General features: G+C 41.3%; 1 protein-coding gene across 3 annotated transcripts in view; it reads left to right on the top strand.

Moving 5' to 3' along the window:
• ptprsa (protein tyrosine phosphatase receptor type Sa) overlaps positions 1-9,430 on the top strand; it is a 162,845-nt gene extending 153,415 nt beyond the window's left edge. For all 3 annotated transcript variants that reach the window (XM_084548606.1, XM_084548605.1, XM_084548604.1), the window contains 3 exons: positions 1,132-1,286; positions 4,137-4,272; positions 4,495-9,430. In XM_084548606.1, the coding sequence (XP_084404732.1) occupies positions 1,132-1,286; positions 4,137-4,272; positions 4,495-4,563 (360 nt within the window). In that variant the 3' untranslated portion in view covers positions 4,564-9,430. The remainder of the gene's footprint in view (positions 1-1,131; positions 1,287-4,136; positions 4,273-4,494) is intronic.
• Positions 9,431-17,676: the final 8,246 nt, after the last annotated feature.

Below are 17,676 nucleotides of genomic sequence, written 5' to 3'. Positions count from 1 at the left end.
GCTTAATCAATCTGCTGGGGGAGGGGGCGGCTAAAAACAACTAAAAACGTTGTAATGTGTTTCCCAACAAATGATCAGACGTGAAAATGTGTCTTTCTCAGTGTAGGTTCAAGTTCTTGATCATTACATACCACATATTTGAATCTATAAAATCTCACCCAGCTTCAAGCAGAATCTCTTAAGAGACAAAAACACAACCCAGTTTACTTGCCAGCTGTGTATTTAGGCAATTGTGCCTGTGCTCTGTGTGAATAAATGGGAAGAGAACGCGTGAGAATGACACATCGTGTCAAAACCGAAGTCTGTTGCACGGGGAAGTGAGAACTAACTGGAGAAATGAACACCTGGTTGTCTTAATTACTGGTGGCATCAAGCGGAGAGCATGCCTCTACGTAAATGCTCGCCTCTGCTGACTGTCTTGAGAAATTTGTTCTCTCGGAGACAACTTGAAGGGAACTTTCTTTACAAGGACAAAAGTATTGACTGGGCATTCTCAGACCGGATAATTACCTCCCTCAAAATGAAGCTACCCTTGTCGTAGCACGATGCCGCCTCATTGTAAAATTGTATTTATATGTTTTTTGTTTTTTTTTGTTTGTTTGCATAGAAAGCAAACTGCAATTGCCTCCCCAAGATTATAAGAATCAATATGAGATTAAGTTGTTGAATCGGACGTTTTTTTATAGCACGCGTGTCAGGGTTTGTGTTTGCAATTTTCACTGTCCACCCCCATCTCCAGCTCCGTTCTTGCTTCTTACCATCCTCGCTCTGCTCATCCATCAGGTCGCCTTATTGATCGCATCGCAGGATTATCCTATTCAACATGGTGTCTGAGAGAAGACGCTTGTCATGGCAGATACACTATTGATTAGCTTTAACTAGGACTTTCTTGTGACACACACACGCACGCAAAAACACAATAGGGGAGAGAAAAAAAGAAACGGTTGGAGGTGGAGGAGCGAAGCGGGAAAGGAGAGGACACGCTGTCCCTCTGCTGCGAGACGAGTTTGTCACTGTATCCGCAGATTCTGTATTGTACATGAAAAATACAAGTAATATTTGATGAGTAAAAATTGGAGTCCCACTGGATTTTCATTCATGCTAATCACATCTTTTTCTCTGCCTTTGCAGGATGGTCAGTCCAGGACAGTAAGACAGTTCCAGTTTACGGACTGGCCAGAACAAGGCGTGCCCAAATCTGGGGAGGGATTCATTGATTTCATAGGCCAGGTGCATAAAACCAAGGAGCAGTTTGGACAGGACGGACCTATCTCTGTTCACTGCAGGTAAGGTGTCATCTTGCACCTTAATGTATATTCTTTGCACTGCCTTAAAGAGACAAAATGTGTCACGCTTTGCTGAAAAGAAGCGAGTGGTGTGATGTTTTCGTGGAGTCTATTTTGCCTCAAACTGGACTCTAAGGACAAGTTTTCCTTCTTGGTAGAGATGTGAAGCTTTAGGTATCAAGGCAAGATTAAATCACATTTCAAGGTGGTTATTGTTTTGCAGCTCAGCTCCTCCTGAGGTGCAGCTATAACATCATCATCCGATATGATCCGTCCTCCTCCTCTTCCTCCTCGCAGTACACTGCCTCTGCACCTCCACAGGCCCTCCTCCTCCATAATTGATAAGGCTCAGATGTGGCTTGGCATTTGCAAAGAGGAGACATATGAAATGATACGGCCATTCTTTTTTGTTTTTTATGATCGCTCCGTGATGTGTTTTTATCACCTCGAGTGTAGCTTCCAAGGTAACTTTCATCATTAACGTGACATGCTGGACCCAGGCAGAAACTGATATTTGGTAGTGGTCAGTGCCAAGACCTCAGATTATTCTGATTCACTGATAGACCTTGAGCTGGATGCATATGAATGACTTGTTCCTTTCTGCTGCCAAACAATGGACAGCGTTCAGGGTTCTGCCGTACTGCCGTTCTATGCGCTGCAAGACTAGGAAAGAAAAAGAGAAATACAACAAATATAGCTGGGTGTGACGTGTTTTCACGGTTTGTGTTACGACCCGACTCGAGGGCCGTGACATAAAGTGGAGATACATGACGGAGTTATGTAAATAACTTAATAACTAAAAACACTAACTAAACTAAAAGGAAAACACAAAGGCAACAGGTGAGAGCTTCTGCAGCTGAAAAATGGGTTGTCCTAGGCCTCTTCAACGAAGCCCTGTATTCACATCTTCTCAGGCGTGGTTGGTTAAGGCAATTAAGCGCAAGCACTCACCACTGCAAGGCCAGTGGAGATGCACAGGGGTGTAACAGACTGGCATTCAGAGACAGCTGAGAAAGTGTTAACAAAGGTGTTAACACGGAGAATAATATCCTGGCTGTCTCGTGAAAATATTTTACTTTAGGAACAGACCAGGTGTCACATTTTCTCCGCGTTTCTGTCGCACGGGCGCCATGACATCATGAAACATAACATCACCTCCTGGTTGTGTTAAAAAGCAATGATGTCACCAGCCTCCAAGTGGCCCTCTGGGAGCTGTAATATGTGTCAGGGAAGCTCCAATAAGACTGAGTTATTCTACCCCTCTACGAAGCCCTCACTCGAGGGTGGCGAGAGCTGTCTCAAAGCGAAAGGCTCAGTTATTGCAGGACTGGAGTAATGGACGGAAGGCCCCGCTCCTATTAAAACGGACCGCAAGACTCACGTGGCCACTGTGTGTTCAGCTGCCTCAAGTTTGATTTTGTCGAAGCGTAAGAGGATTAGCACAGCGAAGCAGCCAGGGTGTTGTAAACCATTAGAATTCTGTGTTATTAGCAGGTGTAAAAAGGCAGATATCAATTGTTGGGAAGACATTTCTCTTGAGTCGTGATGCTGCTTGATTTATCCGTCGCCACCTCCTTCCTCCTCAGAAGAGGGGGAGCTTATGCCTTCCCTTTCTCTTACACTTTCTTCCTCTGTCACCGTCCTTCTCCGTCTGTCATCCGCCCGTCTATTTCCTAATCCTCGCACTCCCTTTTTCCTCTCCAACCATCCGTTCTCCTGAACCTCTTCTCTTTCACTCCCACCCTTTTTTCTTCTTCGTCTTCTTTTTCTTCTTGCCCCTCCTCCTTTCCCTAGCCGAGCTTCTATCTAATAGACCCACATGCTTTTTGTCATTAATTGCCTGATTACTTCCCGTGAATGGGGACACCAAATCCTCTCAGTCTGCAGCGGCTCTGCGAGCTTTCAGATTTGGAGAGTCGATCTTCCTGGAGAGCGAGCGAGAGAGGGAGAGACTGAGAGACAGGGGGAGAGAGAGACAGAGAGAGAGAGGAGCTCTTAGTGAGTTTAAGAGACCATGTGACAAGCTGTGACTGACTCCCAGGAAGAGGCTTTGGGTGGGCTGAGAGATATTTCAGCATGGGTGACGGGTAGTATGTTCTGCATGATTAGACCGCTGTTTGTTATCATTTAATTTTGTCAACTGATACGAGCCACCTTAAATGCTGAGTCTGTCTTTGTCCCCCAACACAAACACACAGACACAAGCCAGGCGAGTGTCGACCAGCAGCCATCACTTCCACTCTTCCTTCAACCAAATGGCATCAGGGGCTGGGAGAAGGCCAAATAAATCTGTTGTCATATCAATTATTGTTCCATTGGTGAAGTGGAAGTCATTTCACAGCAAAGCAGCTTAGAGAGGCAGCTCTCAAGTATTTCAGGATCCGAGTTAAGGCTCAGACTGTATTTCTGGAGAGCGGCAGTAGGCCGAGTTTTCTCGACACACGTGGGGGAGGGGCTTAACGAGACAAAATGTTTGCTCGGTTGTTTGCGTGTGCGATTTGGAGAGCGTCCACGTGTCCTCGAGGGCTCATTTTGCGTTAGACGAGAACGGGGGCACACGTGTAAGAAGATTCATGAGGTTCTCGCATGCAAATTGCATCCCTGCCGTCGCCATTGTTGTGCTACCCTGCGGCAGAATCGAATTTTGTGTTATTCAGAGCTGCCAGTGTTCAAATAAAGTATGCATTCATCAGCCTTGGTCACATCTTGGTTAGGCTAATGTGACACGAAAATCCAAGAGAAAGGCACAAATGGTCTCGGTCCAAATAAAGATTCACCATTTAGTCACTTTGTGTGTTTGATACATGTGTTACGTCTTCACTAATTCAATTTCCGCTCATGTATTTCTAGTGCTGGCGTGGGCAGGACTGGAGTCTTCATCACCCTCAGCATCGTCCTGGAAAGAATGCGTTATGAAGGTGTGGTTGACATCTTCCAGACAGTGAAGATGCTCCGGACACAGAGGCCAGCCATGGTCCAGACTGAGGTCAGAAAACTTACATTGCTCCTTTATTTGGGGAATTCTTAAAGATCTGTATATATTTTGTGGTCTCTGTGTGTAGACTGCAGAGTCTTATACTCTTATAGACTATGATACTCTGCCTAAGCAATTATTGCAATTTGTTTTAATTTGAAGTTATCTGACGTCTTAGCAGAGCAAAATATAATGGTGAGTTTTTTTGCTGATGCTTTTTTTTCTTCTCTGCAGGATGAGTATCAATTCTGCTATCACGCAGCTCTGGAGTACTTAGGAAGCTTTGATCACTATGCAACGTAAAAAGCCATCTCTTCCCCTCCACAATCCTGCCCCCCCTCCCACCTCAACAGTCTCCTGAGCCATAGAAACTTTGAAAATTTTAAAAGCGACGACAGCAGACGACGATACAACCACCGTAATTCAGACAAACCAAACAGGGTTCCAGGATCCTGTAGTTTTTTTTTGTTTGTTTGTTTGTTTTTTTAAGAATACAGCGCCCTAACCAACCGGTTTCTAATAATTCCAATTCGACTTTGAAATGCGTCGCGGCTGAATCAGAAGAAAATTGCCCATCATTTTGAGAAAAAGAACATCCTCAGCAGGGGAGGAATCCGAACCTGTGGCTCGGGCTGTGGGGCGGGGTATCGATCAAAGTGTCAGACTGCTTACCTTACCTCAAGTGTTTCAATATGGAGGACATTGTAAACATTCGTGGACATTTCTCAAAAATACCTTTGTGAGACAACAGTAACAAGAGACAGACAGTGAAGGAAAAGGAAAGCGGAAATCAATGAGAAGCAGATGGATGTAGCCAAGACTGGGTGACTTTCTTGTTTTGTTTTGTTTTTTTTTTGATATGCGTGGGTGTCAAAGGGTTCAAGTATTTCTACCAACACATTCTGTGCGGGATATCAAGAGGAATTACCAAACTGTGGATGCAAGTGTAAACAGAAATGTTTTGGGGTTGTTTTTTTTCAAGCTATTGTCATTGAAACAAACGAACAAAAAAAAAAGAAACAGAACGGCACGAGAGTAATTCCATTTGGCATTAGTTAAAACTTGAGTTTTTACATTGTTCCACTAGTAATATGCATAATTTGTGTGAACGTACACTCAGCTATTAAAGAATCCATCACATAACTGCCTGTTCTCAAGCACCAGGAGCTTAGAGGACACACTATCGGCGGTTGTCAGGAAAAAAACAAAAAAAAAAAACAAACGGCAACACATATCTTAAAATCTGTTAGTTCTATGAATTGTGCAAAAATCTGTATCCTAAGCCAGGTATAACCACAATGATCTTGAAGAGTACCACAGCGTATTTAGAGTGAAAATGCTCACAAAATGGAGGCTCACGTCTCAGTCACCAGAGAAATCAGGAGGGAGGGAAACATCGCCTCTTTGCGAGAAGCTTCCGGCTGGGTCATCTTGCAGATGGACAAAGTGAGAGAGAAGGCAAGCGTGTTCCATGATTTTTTACAATCACCCCTCTCTTTGGAACCATTGCAACATGGGGCTGCGGTGTTAACATCCACCATTTTGAACAAGAGAAAAAAAAAATCTGGTGGGCAAGACGCTTTGGAACAAATGAAACAACCAAACAAGGATTGCCGAGGCTTTCTTTGTGTACAGTGACCAACGCTCATCATCATCGTTAAGAACTTTTTTGTCTTATGAGGAATTATACTTTTTTTCTTTTCTTTTTTTTTCTTCAATTTTCTGTCAAAACCAAACATGCTGCTTATCTTGTGTATGCTGTACGTGGGACTCCTGAGGGAGAAAAAAAAAAAAAAAACAGACAAAAACTGAACAAAAGATGCCAGCTCTGCTAACTACTCGCGCCCAGCCGGGCATGACTGAAAGCGCATCCACACGACGTCATCAGCTCCCCCTTTTTTTTCTTTTTCTTTCCAGCATCCTCTGTAATCATCATCGTTTAAGACGCTCAAGAGTGGCAGAAGCCTTTTGCAGTTACGAGGCTGTACATTAATGTGGTTGAAAAATTGGACTTCAGTTCCACTCTTATGTGTGTTTTGGTGGAAAAACAAAGTAGATGCTTTGGTATTTGCCCTCCGTTTTCTAGATGATGTCTGTGTGGGCGACACAGCCAGACCAAGCAGCCATGTTGGATCTCAACGCCATGATGTGTTAATGAAATTCTTTAATACAAGTTACTTGCACATCCCTAAGACAACATGGAGAATAAACTTGAAACGAATACCCCCCGACACAACTGCAGGTTGACACACTATATACATAAATATGTGTCTGATTTAAAAGAAAAAAAAAATGAAGAGAAAAATCCAGCTTTTGAGATCACCAGGTTTTCATTTCAAGATCAGCGCTTTGGTATACACGAGCGTAACGGATTCTGCAAAGGTTTCCAGTGGGGGGTGTGCACAAAAACCAGAGCGATGGACAGAACTGTGTGTAATCTTTTCTTATTTCCAAAAAAGCCTTATTGTTATTGTATGAAAGCATTAATGTTGTATTATGACGACTTATTTTACATTACATAGTTGACTTTTTATTTTCTTTTTCTCCTTTTCCTTTTTTTTTCGGTTTAGTTTTTTAACAGAGACGTTGTATCGCATTTTTTAAACTTAGCAGAAAAAGAGAAATGCTTATCTGTTCATATTATGTTAAAAGACATTCTATTTTTTCACTGTAGAAAAATTAAGTATAACATGTCTGTGTGTACGTGTGCATATATGTACGTACGTATATATTACTGCACACTCACACATGCATATATATTTAAATGCAGAATATGAAGATATATCCAGACACCTACTATGAATTAAAATCTTTTCCTCGTCATCTTTCTTTTACACCTATCAGTTTTCATGTTTGAAAATGGCACGGGTGTTTTATTATTTTTATTTTTTTTGTTCATGCATTTTTTTTTTTAAATATATATATATATAATCTTAGAGACCTTGTGTGTTTCTTAAGGAAATCCGCGGGGATGTCAGCATTGTGCCTGAGTCCCCTGCCTCCGCTCACCAATGTTGAAAACTTCTACCCCTGGGTAGAACCTGTGCCGATGAGGAGATGCCATTTTTAAAAATCTTGTTGAGATTCTTAATCGTCATTAACTTTTAAGCATTAGATCTCTCTTTTGTTCAACAAATTATCAATCACAAATTCCATAACTGACTTTTCTTTTTGTTAACAACACCAGACCATCTTGACGTACTGTATCTTGTATGATCATGTACAGACTATGACCCTCACAGTTTTAAGAAAATCCTCTAAGCTCTCTTTTTTTTACTTTTACTTTTTTTATTTTCTGACATAATGTGGCCATTCATTTTGTTAGATATCCACTATGATCTAGAGTATACCTGTAAATAAACAAATATATAGATTATATGTATTTGTATCATTTGACCCTTGAGATCTCATACTTTATGTGGGGGGACAGAAATACACAGATCAAGGTTCTGCTCATGTCCAACTCCCTGGTGTTTGTGAAGCTTGTTTTCTGAAACCTTTTTTCTCCAGCCCTGCTCCCTGGTCTTTAATTACCACTCACGTTCTGCCTTCAATTTCCCTTGCTAGCAGTTAAACTGGGACACATGCCTATAACCTCAATTGGGGCACGAAATAAGCATCATTGACCTGCTGGTGCAATTCAGCCAATGGTGGGAGGTTAGTCCTCTCTACCAGCTAACCATTTGAATTGTTAATCAATCGTTAAGTCAAAGACCTGGCAGTGTTTTAGCCGAAAGGCTAAAACAACTCTACGGTGTTTTAAAATTCCCTTAAATTCATTAAGACCTCTAAGGTACAACAAGAATTTAAAAGTTATATATTCTTAATGTGTCCACTACTGCAAGGAACCCTAAAACCTAGAGGTGTTCCTCATTCCTTAACAGTATCCAACCAACCCCCTAAAGACCTCCGTCTACTAAAATGCCAAGGTGTTAATCTATAAATGTATCATTAGCTGATGGACGAAACAGCTATGCTAAAGGCCATACATGGTTCGGCTGCAACATGACATTTCTTTTCTCCCCTAGTTCATTTTTTAAGCCTTGTATAGAACCATACTCTGTACTGTGTTTTCCGTTCGACCATGCTTCATTATGGGATGCAGCGAGAAATCAGGACTCAGTGAAACATAGCAGTGCGATGCAACCAAGGAGAGATCAAGACAACCAAAAACAAATTGCTGCAAATTCACATTTCCAGCATGTCGTTTCCAAACGTTGGGAACCTTGAGATGTTTCGTAAGGAACCAAAAGCCTGAAATTAAGGACTTTGGAATTTAAAAAAAAATAAAAAAAAATAAAAAAAAGACTGTTGAAGGGGCCCATGCCAAAACTGAAACCGTGGAAGTCTTTCGAAGCTTGTGAAAATGTGTTAACTCTTTTGACATCATGTAAAGATGCTAGACTTTTGAAAACAGTCGTCAAATTTGTGTTGCTGAATATCCTGGGGGAGCGGGGGAGGGGGAGGGATTAACAAGAGAACAACAGTAACAAAAAAAACGAAAAGAATAGAACATATACAGTACCAACGGACAAAATGAAAAAAGAACCCAAACACAGCAAAATAGTTTTTCCTTTGTATGAGGGCCAAGTGCTATCACTTTCAAACTGTTACTTCTAACTGAAACAATAATTGGTTTAAAGCCACTGTGTATGTAGATATGTTGACTTTGTATTAAAGAAATGTTGTCTGAAAACCATTTGGCATGTGATTTGTTTTTCTGCTGATATGTTCGTCTGTCTACCTACAGTATCCCCATCTGTCAATATGCGAGTTAACGGTGAGAGAGTTTTTTTTGTTTGTTTTTTTGTTTTTTTTTAGCTATGAACTTCAGTTGCATCAGCATTTACTTTGTACGTCTTTCATTAAAGTGGAACCTGCACCACTGAAAAGTCTGTCCAACGGGAGAAGCGGTAAAGTACACAGATGGTGCACTTCTTTTGTTGATAGAGGGCTTGATTAGCTTCCTCCTATATTTATCCGCCGGCCTCTTCACAAACATATCCCGATGTGTTCTTAAGCCCCTCTTGAAGCCTGATAAATGCCACCCCAGACAGGCTGTTATTGGCGCAGAGGCAAGCCCTCACCTGGTGGTATTTGCTCTCTCATCTGTACACAAGTGGAGCTCTTCAGATATCCGCTAACCTCTAAGTAAAATGTCTGCAAATGAAAGGGATGTATTGGGGCCAAACCTTGCTGCCTTGCATTAACTTTGTTATTGGTTTAGACTACACCCTGCATATCATATCGTGATTATTTGGTATATGAAGGGTCCCAGAAAAATGCTATTAAATATGCCTAGACAGTGAAGACAAAGGCAGTATTTCCATGTGGATTCCCAATCACTGTTACTGCTAAATATAGGCTGTTGAAGAACTAGATTCCTTTTGTGTGTTTAACTGAGAGTAGTCCTAATCTCACTGCAGTGATTGCACTGCCTACATGTACCAGGATGTGTTCTGTGCAAGCAACCCATCCAGCCCGTGGAGGTTGTCTTTTCAAATATCGTGTGCCTGCTCGCCCTGTGTACAAAAATTAAAGGCATCTGGAATAGCATCACCCCAACTGGTTGACTAGTAAACACACCAATACTGCAATTTGAATAACACTACATCTGGGTAACAAAAAGCCATGTGAATGATTCAGATGTTTTGAGAAAAGCACTTGCTCAAGGCATGCCAACCTCGCCTTTAGCTATCACTTTGTTGACCAAACATAGCGTTACATGACAAAAAATGGCATTACTCATGCAATGGTCATCTGCCCTATCGGTCCTGCTTGTCTTGGCTGTCACTTCCAATTTGTCTTTGGGACACTGAAGATGAACGCAGAGATTAAAAATCCAAGCTGAAGCAAATTATCGTTCCATGAACCAGTGTTCCTCTGTTCGGTTGTGCAGTAAAAGGTTTGTGCATAGCGAGGCAAACAGACACAGGCTCCCTTGGGGCTAACGTCTGCATCTAACAAAAACATTTTTTTGTTGTTGTTGTTGTTGTTGGCATCTGAGAACAATTTGAGCAAATGAGCAACTTACTGGCTCTTTGGCAGCTCCGTTTCTGGACAGTCCCCGATGGCTGCATCTGCTTGCTAGGCTAATGCAGCTGCAGCCTCTGCCTCTCTCCACTGCAGAAAAAGTAAATAAATACCCACGCTTTCTATCGAATATCCTCTGTGTTCATATTAAAATGCAATTTTTTCAGGTTTTCAATAACAGCACCTCACATGGGTAGTGCCAGAGGTGAGTAATGACAGTTGAAACATCTTGCACTTCCTCAGATAAACAACAGGTTTAATGCTAAACACCCAATTCAGAGAGAACATTAAATTAAACTGTTGTTCAGAATACATCCCATATTTAGATAAGCAGAAGTTGAGGACAAAACATTGAGCACTATATTATTGCCATGTACAGCTAAGTGTATAATAAATTGTTCTGGCTTACCGTGAATGTGCTTTCTCACAATTATTATAGCGTATATGTTGTAAGCTAAAGTTTCCCTTTTGAAAGGATATGATGTAGCCATTCAGTGCATGGTATAGAATTCAAAAGGCAGTGGCGTGATATCCCAGCTCTCATTGTTAATGCCAGTGTGATTCACACATAGATCGGATGATGATGTGTCTCTGCAAACTGCTTCACCACCTCCAACAGTCACATTTATTAAAAGGGGGGTACTGTGCGAAGGATGACAAGAACCCCACGCCGTTCTCTCCTAACAGCGGCGAGCCAGCAGACCGAGTGTGAGGGTAGGGGAAGAAGTGAATTAGGGTGGCGATTATGCAGTGATTCAGACAGCAGCTCATTAGGACCCAGCTAAGCAAGCAATCAACGAATCGATGTGACAGTGGACCCAAAAGCCACAGAAATTTGTAATAAATGGCAAAGCGATAAATTGGATTATCCACAGCCCCGTGGCCAAGCTCTTTCTGTTGCAAATGACAAATCAATCCAATCATGCCACAAAAAAAAAAAAAGCCAAAGAATCAGAAAAAGAGTTCTTGCATTGCAACGGCCGCGGAGGGTTAGCCGCCTGAGAGCTGTGTCTTGTTTAAGGTTGTAGTTGTCCTGAGGTCATTCCTGTATGATATTCGGGAGCTCTAAAATATTCATGACAGACCATTAGGTGTTTATGACCACCTTGGAAGAAGAGATTTACTGACATTTGAACTGCAGCCAGAATAGTAAAGGTGTCAGAGGGCTGCCGTGCCACATGCCTACTAATTCACCAAGGAGAAAGCAGCCCCTCTGCGAGAGTTTGATGATGCAAATGAGCAACCAATAAATAACGTGTACAGACAGCAGCGGGATCTTTTCTTACCTCGGTATCATCGCTTGTATTTCGAGGCACAGCGATAGATCTGATCTATCAAACTGTCAAATCATTATCACTGAATGTCACCATCATGGCTGGAGAACAGCAAGAAGAAACAGTGTTATGACATTGATGGACAAAGATGATCAGATAGATGTACAGCTGGTAAAGAATTTTGGGAAAAGATGTGAAAACATTACACTTAAAATAGCCCCATGGAAAAAAAAATATATATAAATATATGAGAGCACCTTTGTCAAAATACTTTGCTGCCATCTGCAGCATATTACGTGGTATTTCATCAGAGTGATAACACTGAGGAGCAATTTCCATTCGATTAAATCAGAGATTAACACAGATGATGTATTGAAATGCATGTCTTCTCCTGGGGCTTTTCCTTTCTGTATGCTAAATAGACCATTATGAGATGAGAGATGGGTCGCATGCGGCTAAAATGAGACGCTTAGCGCTGATGCACCAACATGTGAAATCTACGCATTTAAACAAATAGCTTTGACCGCATCAAATGACATGTCACTGCAACTTCTTGTCCCTCTAAAATGAGCAAAATGTCCTTGAGTGTCGTGAGTGCTTAATTTTTCCCTTCCTGCTGTGTGCGCCGTGTTCGAGCGTCTGTCAGAGGTAAACGGCGGCATTTCAAAAATGTGCTGTGACATGACTCCTGTGTTTATGGCCTCGTGCTGTTATTCCCTATAATCTGTCTTGTGTTCTCTGTTTCTGCCTCTCTGTGTGCAGCTGGAGCTCTGCTGTTGACTGATTGCTGCTATTAATACAGGTTCTTGTTAGAGAGGGAAGTCAGGCTGTTCTGCTGGGTTTCTTTCCTCCCCTTGCTTTACTCATCCATTGACCATTGTTGAAAAACCAACTGCTTGTTATTGTTGGTTCTGTGTATAATTACCTATCAAAAAATGTGTGTCAATCTACCTCTCATATAGTATTCAGGTATGCTAATCTTTGCACCAATCCATACCATAACTTTACCACTGTAAAACAAATACATTTTGCTAGTTCATGGATTTAATGTTCTGATGTGTTGTTTGGAGCCACAGATCAGTTTTCCAGATCAGTTTATTCCACTTATGTTTGGACACTAACGTATCAAGCATAACATTATGACCACCTTCCTAATATTGTGTAGGTCTCTCTTGTGCCTCCAAAACAGTTGTGACTCATCAGAGAATGGACATGGACCTTCTGAGGGTGTCCTGTGGTGTCTGGCAACAGAATGTTGTTAGTGGGGGTCTTTGGGTCCTGTGGTTTGAGGGGAGGGGCCTCTGTGGATCATCCCACAGATACTTGATCAGTTTGGGATCTAGTGAATTTGGAGGCCAGGTCAACACCTTGTGCTGTTCTTCATGTTTTTGAGTTGTTCCTAAACCATTTTTGTGTGTGTGCCTGTGTCAGCCTGCATCCTACTTGGGATGGCTGCTGCCATCAAGGAGTGTCATTGCTATGGGGTGGGGGTGCCTGGTCTGGTCTAGGTGGGTGGTACATGTCTAAGTAACATCCACATGAATGCCACCAGGTCCAAATGTTTCCCAGCAGAACACTGTATTGTCACAAGATGGTCAACGTTATTTACTTCTCCTGTCAGTGGTTTTAATGTTGTGGCTAATCCGTGTACGTAATGAATAATACTACCAAAGTGACAGTGACGGATCATATTTCATAAAAGATGTGCAAGCCATTAGCTGTCATAGCTTAGCAGTCACAACCTATTCTTCCCAGGCACCATGATGGTACAGTATTGGGAAGGGCAAAATGGTGTCTGAACATGATACTAAAGGAACGTAAATCAGCTATCATTACCCTGAAAAAATAACGGACTGGTCTGGTTTCAAGATACATTTGGGAAAAATATCACACACAAGGGAATATTTCCTCCATAATATCAGACCGTCTTGCATTCTACTGTCCTCTTGTATGAGCTGTTGGACAGTTTATATAACAAGTATTCGACTCAGTGAGCCAAGAGAAGAAAGCCACATATTTCTTGAGTTGAAGTTTTTTTTTTTCTAAACACGCCCATACAAGGACAAAGAATGTCTCTCTGGTAATACACAAAAGAGGACAATAGCATTCTGTAGTCTTATAACTCGCAGGGTGATTTTAATGAACTGGAAATCTAACAAATGCCCGCCCTTTAGGAGATGGATTCAGGAGGTTCTATCTCTAATTCAGCTAGAAAAAAAAAAAAAAAAACATACGCTGAAGGACTCTTGCGACACATACATTAGAGTGTGGTCTCCCTTTATTGAGTATGTAAAGAAATTAAATCTCTAATAAGTCATGTTATCTAAGCATTTTCTCTTGTCAACTCGTTTTACTAGCCCATTGACGTTACACTTATACACTCAGTACTGATATGTTTGTGTATGTATGATGTAAACTTGTCTCTATAACTGAAAGTCACTAAATAAAGTTGTTCTAAGAATGTCTCTGGTACGACTTGCAGTGAGATAATGATTTGGCTGGGAGAGAAACACTCACCGTTCAGTTCCAAGGCTACAAACTCCAAAAGTCTTCTAACTGTGTCTTCTCTCAAGAGAACACAATTTGTCTACAGTTGTTTCTAAAAAAACGCTCATTTGGACTGAGGTATCAAGTGTCGGCTGAAACACTCACTCCAACACAAAATAGGCTCGGTGCTGTGGGGTATAATGGTTCAGTAATGGGAAACAGACCATAAAAACGGTGGCAGAGGATGAAAACCCTACAGTGCTGTCTGCTCTGTTGTGCTCTCAAGAGAATTTTACAGTAATGATTAAGGATACATGAAACCATCTGTACCGGAACCATTAAAGCCCCCTCGTAAACATGTCCATTTGGACACAGTAAACTCACTTTCCAGCAGAGTGAGAAGCTGCGAAATTGAGTTTAGACTAACACAGTCATTGAAATGTATTATAATTCTAGTTCAATTAACACAGATGGAGCCTTCTAAAAAAAAAATAAAGCTCTAACCCTCTAATTATGGGTTTAAATGGAGTTCATACAGTTTGCTGATTCTGCAGACGCGGGTTACATGTCTTTCTGTACCTTTCCTCATTGTGATCATCAAAGCAGGGAGATGGGAACTGACCATGAGACCAAGAAACTGCATTGCTCACTGTGAACATCTGTTTAACAACATCAGTGTGGCTGCATGGGTTTCACAACTTTTCTTGAGGCATAATTTAACCCCACTGCCTGTGCGACAACGTACGTCATCAAGAAGCCATGCTGATCGGATGAAATAATGTTGTATTCATAAAGGGAAAAAAAGGGTTTTACAACAGTTGTATTTTTTGTAGTCACTTGAAATGCAACCAATTTGGGATCAAGAAGGCCAGATAGATCACAGTAGCTGCAACATTTGGAATTAAACCAAAGTTGATCACACCCTCATGATGTTAATAAACAGGAAAGTTGAACCCCAAATCACTGAACTCTTCTTTTTCTCATGGGCTCAAAGCTGTCTAGTTTTCTGCTGTTAATGTTTGCTGATAATCTTTAATCACGTTTAAGTAAGCCTACTAATGAACACGCAAAGAAAACACAGTCTTCTCTGCTAAAATGACCATATGGAGTTCTGTGACACATTGACTGCTTAATTGTGGCCCACGTGTTACTGCTGAACTACGAGAGCGTGGGAAAGGGATAAGGGATCATAATGAATAGCTCTCTAGCGGGCGCACAAAGTTATTTTTAAGTGGCAGTAGTGGTATTTGTGTGTTTTTTTAGGTGAGAAGCTGGGCTGATGGATTGCAATGCAAAAAAATTATAATAATAATAATTCACCCAAATGAATGCGGAGACATTATTGGAATTTATTTTGCTTCAGGATATAAAACAAAATTAACTTGAGTGGGAGCAAACAAAGTGAAGCACAGAGGCATGTTCAATCAGATATTCTCAGAAGTTCTAACCCGCAGTCTGGTTCAAGAGTGTTGCTCGTTTGTACCTCAGCTGAAGTTATACCGTGTTGCTGTTTGCAGTATTTCCAGTCAATAGGCTTCCAATGTCAATATGTACCCATTAACCATTCTGGATAAAAGCATGAGGTGCGAAATGGCATGTTCAGGAAACATTATGCAGTTAGTGAGACAGTAATTTAGTTTAAGTTTTATCCCCATAAACATCTTAAAGACCTGTCAGCGTGTCCCCCTGCATCGCACGCATTGACACAATGGGAACGCTGTGAAGTATATTGAACATTCAGTATTCAGTCACACTAACTTTAACTCTCAATGTGTGAAGTTTCCCCGTGCACTGAGAAAGGGCCCCGTCACAGTGTATTAGCGGGACCAGTCACGCGGTTTAACTGGCCACTTCTGTTCCAACATGCCTGCACAGATGGATGGGAACGAAGCAAGAAGAGACCTTTTTCGCAGCTGTTTTTCAAGGCGCATTCATGTCTACAAGGAGGTCGAGAGAAAATGCTCGCAGGTCTCAGAACAATTTCTTTGCGCTTTATTATCACGCACCTTAAAGTTTTTTAAGAACAGAACAATACTGTTTTTTCCATGGAACCATGGAAACACTTACCACAGGTATGACCCTCTGGCTGAGTTCAGAAAAAGTTCAGTGTGTGGTTTCCTTAAGGCAGCTTTGGTGCTCCGTATTTTTACCAGTATGCAGCTCATTAGAGTAAAAATAATGCACATGTGCATAATACTCGGGAGTGGTGTTCTTGCATGCATGTAAAAATGGTTAACTGTGTATTATGTCTGTGTTTGTGTGATTGTATTTATTTTAATTTTATTGAAAGGTAATGGAGTATTAATTGTTTGCCTTACACTCCAAGAGCTGAGAAACTCTCTTAATTTACAGCTTCACTGGGACGATTTTGGTTGAAGCTTCGTGCTTTTTAAAATAAACTACATCACCTTGCCCACCATTAAGTGCTAAATTAATAGAAATTCAAAGCTGCATATGGGTTGATTTAATGTTATAGTGAGTGTAAAGAATTGAGGCTTCTTTTGTGTTGCTGTTTTGACCTTGACCTTGCATGCAGTATGAAGCATTCCAAAGTCAAAGCTGGGGCAGACAGAAATCTTGAAAGGGCAAAATAAATTAAAAAATTACAATCTTCCTACTAAGGCTATCCACTTTCTGTCCTAAGCTTTTCCCACCATCTTCCAATTCTATTTTTGGGCTGCTCGGCAGTGTCAAAAGTGCTGGAAAAGTTCCTGCTACATTTTCCGGCACTGAATCAGGTTCAATGGAAGTGCAGAGCACTGGTGAGCTGGTGTTGCTGTTGCTTTATTTGAATATGAATCAGTATCAATCAGATATATTAAATTCTTTATATTATATTGTCGTTTGATACAAAGATGAGGCACATTCGCGTGGCTTCTTTGTGGGTGTTGAACTGCTGAATATCCCTTTCAAATGACACACAGTATACGTATATACCTGTGTGCACTGTGTGTTTGTGTCATGTAAAATAAATGCACACCAAGGGAAATGCAAAGGAAAATGTGAGGGTACCATAAGAGGTGCAGTAAAAAGGGGGAAAATATATGTCGCATTAGGAGAGATGAAAAGAGGTGCAAACCACTGTGGTCAGACTTGATTGTACATAATGTTGAGGAAAGAAGCCTTTTAGCCGGGAATGGATAACCTGAGCTTACCTAGACACAGAGGGAGTCTGAGCAGGTAATTTACAAAGAGAACAATGGGAGCAGAGGTGCTAATTTATTTGTGCGTAATTTGCACAGAATGAAAGGGACCGGAGCATATGTTAGTAGGAGTTTCCGACGGGTCTGCTGCAGAACAATAGATCCAATATTCTGCTTACAATGGCAAAGCGGGAACTTGAAGTGATGAGTTCAGAGGTGTTTAAGAAGAAGACAGCACATTTATTTCAAGGTGTCTCTGATGCATCTCCAGCTGTTCTAATGCCTTTTTCTTTTTCTTTTTTTTTACTTCATACACACAAATGAATAGAAAGAAAGAGTGGAAAGTTTTAAGGACAAGTAAGGATTCAATTTGGGCACTGTTTCAGAAGCGTCTTCTCTCAGTCAGGAGTTACAGCTTTGGGTCTTGCACCTGTGCAAAGTACTCTATAGTTTTGTTAATTTGAGGTTGGTATGATTGT

The sequence above is a fragment of the Chelon labrosus genome, assembly GCF_963514085.1.
Source record: "Chelon labrosus genome assembly, chromosome: 7".
Classification (NCBI taxonomy): Eukaryota; Metazoa; Chordata; class Actinopteri; order Mugiliformes; family Mugilidae; genus Chelon; species Chelon labrosus.
This window is presented reverse-complemented; position numbering and strand designations above follow the sequence as displayed.